The 11,024-nt window shown below is 37.2% G+C and overlaps 1 protein-coding gene across 1 annotated transcript in view; it reads right to left on the bottom strand.

The window, feature by feature from the left end:
- Malt1 (MALT1 paracaspase) overlaps window positions 1–11,024 on the bottom strand; it is a gene marked incomplete at its 5' end in the record, with an annotated part of 49,394 nt that overhangs the window by 12,804 nt on the left and 25,566 nt on the right. Inside the window, 1 exon segment of the mRNA XM_013511043.1 lies at window positions 4,343–4,546. Coding sequence (XP_013366497.1) covers window positions 4,343–4,546 — 204 coding nt within the window.

Here is an 11,024-nt window from a genome sequence, read left to right as displayed (position 1 = left end):
AGACCCAAAGACAAAAATCACAAAATCATCTCAATAGATGCAGAAAAAGCATCTTGCAAAGCGCAACACCCTTTCATGATAAAAACAGTACAGAAAATTAGAATAGATGGTGTTTATCTCAGTCTGATAAGAGTCTTCCATGACCAACCAACAGCCAACATCACACCAAATGGACAAAAACTGAAAGCTTTTCCTCTAAAATCAGGAATAAGACAAGGACGTCTACTATCACTAATTCCACTCAATATACTTTTGGAAACATTAGCCAGACCAGTTAGACAAGACAAAGAAATAAAAGGAACAATGATAGAAAAGGAAGAAGTTAAATTATCATTATTTGCAGATGACATGATACTCTACACAGAAGACTGCAAAAACTCCTCCAAATGACTTGTAGATTTAGTAACAAAATTCAGAACTGGATACAAAGTCAACAGCCAAAACTCAAGAGCATTCTTGTACACAAACAACAAACTCACTGAGAGAGAAATTAGGGAAACCATGCCTTTTACAATAGCATTCAAAAAAAAAAAAAAAAAAGAAATTCTTAGTAATCAATTTAATAAAGGAAGTAAAAGATCTATACATTGAAAAACTACAGTACTCTGAAAAAGGAGATAGAAGAGGACATCAGAAAATGGAAAGTGAGCAATTGATCTAAAGACAACAATATACAATGTAACAATCATTGGTGAATTCCTACCATCTTGTCTAGTGAAACTCTGTATTGTCTCTAACATTTTAAAAAATCATTGTTTTTCTTTCTCTTTAATGGTTTCATCAATCTTGCATTCTTACATCTGGTAATCTGAACAACTTCGCTAAAGATAACAATATGTAATATAACAACCACTGTCAATTCCTATCATTTTGTTTTGAAACCCTGTATCATTTTTCATGTTTTTGCTTTGTTTTGTTTTTGTCTGTGATGCTGGTATTTTGCTACTATTCTTTTTTTTTTTTTTTTTTACTGTTCTCTTTAAAATAAAAGAAAAAACGAAGAGAATGGAAGGATATCCTTTGCTCATGGATAGGAAGAACCAACGTAGTGAAAATGGCCATACTCCCAAAATTGTTATACAAATTTAATGCAATCCCAATCAAAATACCATTAGCATACCTCACAGAACTAGAGAAAACATTTCTAAAGTACACTTGGAAGCAGAGGAAACCTAGAACAGCAAAAACAATTCTTGGCAACGAAGGCAAGGCAGGAGGCATCATAATCCCTGATGTGAAATTACACTACAAAGCTACTGTGATAAAAACAGCATGGTACTAGAAAGAAAAGGTCCACAGATCAATGGAACAGATTAGAAGATGCAGAGAAAACTCCAAGCACACTCAGCCACCTTATCTTTGACAAAGGGTCCAAACACATTCTGGTGGAAAGATAGCCATTTTAATAAGTGGTACTGGAAAAACTGGCTTTCCTCATGCCAAAAATTAAAACTATACTCATGTCTATCACCATGTACAGTTAACTAACACCAAAATGGACCTAAATATTAAAACAGAAACACTAAATCTGTTGGAGGACAGAATAGGCAGAACTCTTGAAGACCTGGGTGTAGGGAAAGATTTCATGAACAAAACCTTGATTGCACAGGAAATACAAAGAATCAATAATTGGGATCTCCTCCTATTGAAAAGCTTTTGCACAGCAAAGGAAATCACCAATAGAGTGAAAAGACAACCCACCAAGTGGCAAAAAATTTTAGCCAGCTGTCCTTCAGACAAAGAATATCTAGAATATACAAAGAATTGAAAAAATTAGACCCTCCAAATTTAAAGACTCAATCCAAAAATAAGCATCTGAGATGAATACATACTTCTCAAAGGAAGAAATACAAATGGCAAATAATCATATGAAAAATGTTCAACATCAATGTTCCTTCAAGAGATGGAAATTAAAACAACTGAGATTCTTTCATCTCCAGAAAGAATGGCCATCACCAAGAAAACCAATAAATACTGGTGGGGCTGTGGGGAGGAAGGAACACTTCTCCACTGCTGCTGGGAATATAGACTGGTACAACCACTATGGAAATCAGTGTGAAGATTCCTCAAATATCTAGGATTAGAGGTCCCATTTGATCCACTATTCCCCTTCTGGGTATCTTCCCAGAAGGATGAAAAGCATCATACCCCAGCGATATATGCATACCTATGTTCATAATAACAGTTTGTAATACCTAAATCTTGGAAATAACCCAAATGCCCATTAACTGAGGAATGGATGAAAAAGATGTGTGGCTTTTTTTTTAATATAACCGAGTATTACTTAGCCATAAAGAAGCATAAACTTGAGACATTTCTAGGTACATGGATGTATCTTAAAACCATACTCTTAAGTGAAATAAATTGGACACATGTGAAAATACTGCATTGTCTACCTGGTGGGAAACTGAAAGAATAAATAAGGCCCAAAATATACAATAGACATTGTGAAATTCAAAGAAACTGTTCAAAAGGAAAGAGGAACTAGAAAGGAAGGAAAAGAAAAAAATGATAAAAGGATAAAATGGAAATGGAGCTTTGTAAAAAAAAAGAGGAATCAAGATATAGCACACACAGGTATAAATTCCCTATGATGAATATGATCATTATGTATATCCAAACTACCAATAAGCTTAAAAAAAAAAAACCAAGGTGATGAGGTCAGTAAAATATATGAATAAATAACCAAGTACAGAATTATTCATATAATTCTCTCATTCTTTAGAGATGTTCCTAATCCAGAAATCTAAAGTGATCAATGTTTTTGTCTTACACATCACTGCTTCCAGTGAAGTCTTGAAAGTCTTTCACTATTCAAACCATGTAGACACCTTAAAAATTGAGATAAATTCTATAATGTAAATATACTACAAAACTCTACCTGGTTCTAGGATAAAAACACAAAACCAATTATCCAGAGGGCATATTTATGTAGTACGTTTTAAAAAAGGAAACACGGATGGATGCCCCCATTAGTCATGGCTCCATAATGCTCAAGCCTGGTGTTATTACATTGGCATAATAATTGAAATTGCAAATATGAGGTGGTTGCCTTGTTAATTCCAACTGTGTCACAACAGTAATCCTCACTGAGAGGTGAAAAATCATATAGGACTTTAAAGTTGGGTGTGGCGGTGCATGCCTGAAATCCCAGCACTCGAGAGGCTGAGGCAGAGGATCACCATGAATTAAGAGGCCAGCCTGGGCTACATAGTGAGTTCAAAGCTAGCCTGTACTACACAGTGAGATCTTATCTCCAAAGAAAAAAAAAAACTTTCAGACTTTTTCCTCACCCTTATACAACAGTGTGTTAAATCTTGAAAAAAAGGTTTCGGTTCAATTAAAACTTTTACTTTGAGAACCACTAACAATTCTGCCAAGCTTGCCTCATATCAATCTAATTATAAATGAAAAGGTTAAATTCAGAAATTGTTAAAGTACAGTAATTTGAAATGTGTAAAAGCCAAATTGATACTTTTTGTTTATCACATGCCTAATACATGTCTGGCAGTCAAATGTTATTGCACAATGTCATGGTAAGCACAATGGTGTGAGATATAGTTCAAGTGAGCTCAACACGTTGCCCTCCCAACTTTGAGGTTATATATATTAAAATAAATTAGTGAGGAAATGCCTTACTATTGACAGCCTATTCTCTTTTAAAATTCTTTACTAGATATGCATTGTTCTTAACACACTTAAGTGAGAGAATTGAAAAAACCATAAAATTTAGTGCTATAATTTTTGTAGTAGTGCCCCTTGAGTCATACCTATATAGTTTTAATTTACAAATGAATAGGCCTGGCATATAGTTCAGTGGTAGAATGCTTGCTTAGCATGCTCACAGCATGAGGGTCAATCTCTAACACTGCAAAAATTTTTTAAAAAAGTTTTTGTATACCTCCTTCACCATTTCCTTGTTAAATTCTAGTTTCCACTAAAAACCTAGAAAGATTACACAAAATGGAAAAAAAACCAAGCACAATGTACATTCTGTTATAATTTTTATATTAAAAAAACCCCATACAGTAGTTTACATATATGAATGTATCCTTTGGTATTTGGTAGTCAAACTTTATAGTATCTTTTGTAGTCAATAAAAAATAAAATCATGAAAGATAGCTAATAATTCCAGTAAGAATAATATTGTTTTGATGACATAAGGAATGTAAAAGCAAAACATTAAGCTAGTGGAATGAAGATCAAATTTATCCTTTTATCAGAAAAATAAAACTCTTAAATACAAAGTGTTCATTTTACCTTTATCTGATTTTCAACTCTTAATCTAACTTGTACAATGAGAAAAACAGTAATTATAAAAGACAGATTATAAATATCTTACCATACACTCCTTTGTCTAAAAGCAGTAAAAATTCATCCACAGCATTACGCATCTCATATTCGGTTAGATCCAGCAATGAAACAACTTTGAAATCCAGCTGTCTTAACAGGTTGGTCAATTCATACACATCCACCAAGGGAGCTTTAAGCTTGGGGTGTTCCCAGTAATTCATATTTCCTATCAAAAGAGCAACTTTGTCTTTTGCTGTAAAGAAGGGGGGAGAATGTAAAGGAGAATCAAGTTAAAGGAGAATGTAAAAATTAAAACCTATGGAAACAGTATTATACAAAGTGTGCTTTAAGACTGCACTAATTTCAAATTAAGATTTCATTATTATTTTCATTTCAGTCCTATTACTGTATATGGCAGACCGATACACTGAGGAACACATGAGGCTAAAATATCAAATAGCTGAGATTAAATTTATGAATGCTTCAGAACCGGGCAGGTCTTTGTTAGTTGTACATGAAGCATAATGGGGACTAATATCGAAGCACTCTTTCACTGAATTACAAAAAAATTAAAGAATATTCAACTAAACTTTTGGAGCCCATTTCAACAAGAAATATTTATAATTAGGTCCCCATCAAATTAGGTCCTGTTGTGAAAAGAACAGAAGAGGAAAAAACCAAAACAAAAAATAGCTAGAAGAGGGACAGGAACAAGACACATCAAGGCAAGCAAGGGGAAAGGTCTGAGAAACGCTGGAACTCCTCAAGGACTGTGTTGTCCTGCAGTAACTGCTGGGACTATCTTCTTTTAGCTTCTTTTAAAAATATTTCCTACTGGACTGCCTTGAGGCTGCTTGAGGGACACATGAAGACTCTCTGAATGAATGTCCTTTAACAGCTCATTTTCTGAACTTAATGGTGTGAGACTGCTCAAAGATAGTTTTTTTTTTTGTGTGTGTGTGGTGTTACTAAGCATCGTATCCAGTTCAGGGCCTTTATACTGAGCTACATCTATAGTCTTTTTTACTTTTTGAGGCAGGGTCTTCCTAAACTGCCCAGGCTGGCTTCAAACTGTGATCCCGTCTCAGCCTCCCAACTAGCTGGAATTATAGGTGTGACCACCACACCCATCTAAAATAGTAGGTTCTGACAGAAGCAGTGGGGAACAGGGCAAAAGATCTGTACATATGCCTTAGAAAGTATCAGTTAGCTTAAGCCTGCCCTAAATAGCTTACAGCTAAGTACAGCTTAGTGGTGAAGAGGTTCAATGCTATACCTTTCTCTGAAGGTCTGGGATGGGGCCAAAGACAAACCTACTGAGCTGCCAGCCATATAAAAATATAGCATATATAATTACAAATAGGATATAATACTTGATAACATGGATAAACAGTTATGCTACTGGCTTGTATGTTACTTTACAGTTCCCATGGTTATTTTTAAAGGTATTGTTAAAAGTATATGCCTTCCAGTTAATATAAAACATTTACTGTATAACAGTATGCATGTTATACTGGCAGCAGGCTCATACATCTCTTTTTTATTTACTGTGTCTCTTGATTGCACTGGGGCCACAATGAGTAACTGACCTAATGACACATTTCTCAGAAAATATCCTCACTGTTAGGTGACACAGACTGTATCTGGAAAAGAACAATACAGTTTATGGAATGCAAGGGCTGAACAATCTGAAAATTTCTTAAAATGTATTAATTATGAAGCATAATGATAATAACTCTTCTAAAATCTTGCCAGTAATAATTTTTAATAGCTCCTAAAATACCTTAAGATATTTTTTGAATTTAATGTTAAGAATCTTACCTTGCCCAAACTACTGCGTGAAGCAGTTCCTGGATGCCAGGAGAACTGGGGTGGATTTAGAACACAGAAGCAGAAGCTGCAGCTGAAGTAAGAGCTGACACTCATTCCAGGAAAATGGTGTAGAAATGGAAAAGAAGAGTCAGACTTTAGAGACAGGACACAGAAAGAAACAGTAAAATCTGAATGAGAAGATGAGAAGGAAAAACAAAGAGAACTTCAAACAGCATCTATATGAGCAATTTTAGGTAATAAATGAAATTTTTTATAGAAACATTTATTGTAAAAGCCACCCACAGTTTCTTGACCATAAACCATTTATTGGAAAAAGGAAGCAAGGAGCTAGGTGTGTAGCTGAGTGGTGCAGCATGTGTTAACATGCACGACGCCTTTAGTTCAATCTCTGCGCACACACACACACACACACACACAAAGACAAAGCCTGTAGATTATATAAAAGGACAATAACTTTTTTTTGAGACAGGGTCTCGCTCTGCAGTTCAGGCTGGCCTTGAACTCACAGTGATCCTCCTGCCTCAGCCTCCGAAGTGCTGGCTGGGACTACAGGTGTGTGCCATCACGCCCAGCAACAAAAGCCTTTAGAAAGATATTTTAACTACATGATCCTAAGTATCTTCTAGAACTTAGTGCAGTTTGTTCTTCAAAAACTATTACAGAATTATAGCATTCATTCCATATCTAACAATTCTCATTATTATGTTATTTGTCCAAAGTGGGTTATTATTCCCAAGCATTTAGAAAAGGGCCTGGTAGCTATTAAGTGTTATTATGTATTTGTTAAATTAAAATTTTTTTTGGATATTTGTCAACTTTTGAGTATTAGCACCAAATCTGACTGGTTGATTATATACTCCTTGTTATTGTTAAATTTTTAGTTCTAAGTTTTTAAATGACTTCCCATGTTCTACAAAATAAGGTCAAAGTTCCTTGGTTTGGCATACAAAGCCATTTCCACTCTAAGCCTACAAACCAGTGGTGATAAGAGATGGTCCCTAAGGAACCTCTTGCTCTTATATGGCACAGTCAGCTCCAACCCTAACTCTGGCCTTTCTGGGAGTACGATGTGGTATGGCACTGCCAGTTCTGCATCTACCCCGTAAGTCCTGACAGCTTCTACTTTTAGGATCCAGTCATGATGTAGAGAAAGCAGACCAGTCAAGAAGGGAGAAGAAACATGGAGGGAAGTCTTTCAATAAACCTTATTAAGATACCAGGTATGCAAGCAAAGCCACCTTGGACATTGTAGTCCCCATCAATAAATGACAGTAACCACTTAAGAGACTAGCAGAAGAACTATCTGCTGAATCCAGCCAACCCACAGAATCGCGAGTGGTAATAACTGCCTGGAGAGATGGAAACCTCTATAATACCAGTACTAAGAGCTTGAGGCAAAAGGATCACAAGTTTGAGCCTTGCCTGTACAACTCAGAGCCTGTCTCAAAGTACAAAGTTGAAAACAAAAGATGGGGATGTAGCTCAGTGAAAAGGCTCCAAGTTCAATCTGCAGTACTGGGGGAGCGGACACTGGGGCTGTGAAGCTCAATAGGAAGGCCCTAAATTCAATCCCCAGTACTGTAAAAACAAACCAAAATAACAAAAAAATGGATGCTATGTTTCAGCTGGTGCGCTTTTACATTTTGAAATAATGCTATTCACCAACAGACAACTATAGTCCAATGCCCACTAGTCCTTCTATAAGACTCTGCCTCCAGCAGCGGTGACCTGCTTGTTCGTCAACCTCACCATCAAGTACATGCTTGTTCTCACCATGCTTTAGCCCTTCTGCCCCAAAAACCTACCTCAATCTCCCAATTTATCCTTGAAAATCTTCACTTGGGCTTTGCCTCTTTAGCCTTCTCTGATTCTCCTGGACAAATCTGGTCACCATTTTTCTATGAATAACCTCTAAATTTCTTACCTTTTTCTACTATGCCATACACCCATTTTTATTACAGCATGTATCATGTCATGTACTATGCATTTAATACTGGCTTGCAATGCCGCTCATTCAGGAATCAAGGTTTGTTCTCTCGCTTAATAGAGTAGCACAGATGAAGCAGCTGATAAATGTCTGGTGAACTCCATGATGAAAGTTGACCAGATATGCAGTTTATTTTGATATTCTTTCAATAAGGACATGTTTGAGAAAGGACACTTGACATAGCAGAACTAACAAAGCTATGGAACCAGAGAGATCTCAATATCAATCCTGGCTCAAGCACTAAATTATATAATCCTGAGCAAGTTTTATTAAATACAGTCTTAAATTATCATCTACAAAAATTGAAAAAAAAATATATCTCAGGTTGAACTACATATTTCATTTCAGATTTGAATTATACATTTCATTAAGTAAAACTATTTATTAGTATTACAAGTAACTACACTAACATTAATATACTTAGTGTTACGACAAAACCATCTTAAACAATAAACCCAGTTACATTTGGACTTTGTCATTTCGTGTACGTACAGACATACTCTCACCATACAACAGAGAAGACAATAGCTATTGCTTTGTTTAGCACACTATTTTAATAGATCTTTCTTAACAGGTGAGATCTGGGGCTCTAGAGTGGCATGGTTTATATCCAAATGTCCCCCAAGAGCCTCATGTACTCATAAGCGGGGCTTCTCGAAGGAGACTGAATAATGGGGCAATACAGAGGACTTCCTGTGCAGATGGGTTTGGTCAGCAGAGGCAGGTCACTGGGGGTGTGACCTGCAAGGGCGTATCGACCTCTCCAGGCTGCTCTTGCACTCTGTTTTCTGGTCACCATGATGTGAGCTCATTCCTCTGCTATGCCCTGCTGCCATGCCATCCTGTCCTGGAGCCAGTCGACCATAGATTAAAAATGTGAGCCAAAATAGAAACTCTCCCCTTTAAGGTATGGGTGTTGTACACTGTGTCTCAGCAAGGAGAAAATGACTAAGATATAGAGGAAAGGTACTGGAGGTGGAATATATGAAAATTTACCAGTATGAACGAAATATGGCCTTTTTAAAAAAAAAACGGCAATAATCCATAGTCTCATGCGTTCTTCCACATCAGTGGCCTTTCTCTTCACTGTTGCTCAATCCGTGATCAAATTCTGGACCTTGCTGTCATCTAAGCTGCTCCACCTCTGAAATACATTTTCTCTCAGTAACCATAACAACCTCCTATTCTGCAAGTTTTGATATTATGCTTTTTCTTCCAACTTGGTGAACTCTTTTAATCTGCTGATTCCTCGTTTTCTCCCATTTATCAACCTTTTTAAGGCTCTCTTTGCCTATGCAGTCTTCAGCCCTTGATTATTTTCTCCAAATTCCAACTGTTTTGCTCAGTCTGAATATGCCCTGTAAACCTCTGACTACCACAGTGTCTGGCACTAAGACAGGAACAGAAGAATCAGTTCTCAGCCTGCCTTCTCTGTTTTAAAGCTGTGCTTTGCTACAGAACAATCATAGCTGATCTGTATCATTATAAATTCTTAATTTTTAAAAGTTTCAGTTTGACTGTCCATATTCTTTCACTTGTAGATGGCAGTATTCATTTCCTTTAGTCATAAAACCTTTACCACAGGCCAAGTTTGATATTCAGCCTTATACTTTTCCTCAATCCTTTAAGCAAAATAGCTGAGAAAGGAAAACCATTACTGTAATTGAAAATGTCAACTTCCTAACAAATCTGTCTATATATCTCACCAATTTCTTCTTCCTTCTAATTTCAGGGGAAAAGAAGTTTTTCACATTCTGATTAAGCTAATTTCCCCTTTTCCTCTTGGTCCAAACCCTTAATATCTTCACTAGGAACTTGTTCCATAAATTGTCCTCTCTCTGCTGGAACATGTTAACCTCTAACAATCTCAGGAGATCCCTTCTTCCAAATGGAAATAGCCTCATATGTTCCACACATTTCACAGAACTTTGAAGCATGTCCCAGGTAGTTAATCACAGATCACCACTTTTTTCCCAACAAATAAATCTGTATGCTTTGTTTTCACTTGCTTACTTCTGAATCACCCTTAACCCACTAACTTACACATTGGAATCCACATTTGAATCTCAGTGTAACTGTTGTGGTTTGGGGTTTTGCAAGGGGAACAATATAATGCAGGACACATATTTTATATGATTATTTATAATAGTCACCCAAAAAATCATATACAAAAGGACAGTGCAGGAAGTCTGTCCACATACTAAAGACCAAAGAATTCAGCTGAGGGCCTGGATCTCATGGTAATATGCTGCATGAGTTCAGCTGAAGACCTAGAGCCCATAACAATGCCTCCCAGGAGTCCAACTGGAGGCCCAGAGCCCATGACACTGTCTCATGTATGCCTGTTTCATAGATCTGTGCTGGGAAGGCTCAATGGTCAGTGGTGGAAGCCAGAAAGTCTATGCCAGAAAGACAAAGGATCTGTGCTAAATGCTGAGGGATCTGAACTGGAGCCAGGAAGCAATGCTCAAAGAACAGAGCTTTCTCGAAAAGTACCACAGCTCCCCTCAGCAACAGTGAGGTCCTGAGCTCCTCCAATGATCAGGACAGCCAAGTTCCCATTAGGAAAGCCAATGCGACAAGCTTCTCCAGGAGACTGAGCAGTGCACCATCTTCCTCTCCAGAGCCAGGAAGCGATGCTCAAAGTGAGGGCCAGAGCTCCCCCAAAGTGAACTGTAGCCATTCTCTGTAACAATGAGGTCCTGAGCTCCTCCTCCAATGAGAATATCTGAGTTTATCAGGAAAGCCAGCATGACAAACTCCCCCAGGAAAACCAACAGCTCCCTACAACTTCCCAACAGCTTTCAACAGCTTCCAGCAGGCTCCCAACAGCCTCTCCACAGCTTCCTTCATTTTGCTTCTTATGCTGCCAGTAACCATCCTCAGGTGAACCTCCCACACCCAGCACCAT

Source organism: Chinchilla lanigera, unplaced genomic scaffold, assembly GCF_000276665.1.
Source record: "Chinchilla lanigera isolate Chin_1 unplaced genomic scaffold, ChiLan1.0 scaffold00001, whole genome shotgun sequence".
NCBI lineage: Eukaryota > Metazoa > Chordata > Mammalia > Rodentia > Chinchillidae > Chinchilla > Chinchilla lanigera.
Note: the sequence above shows the minus strand (reverse complement) of the source record. Positions and strands in the feature narration are given on the sequence as shown.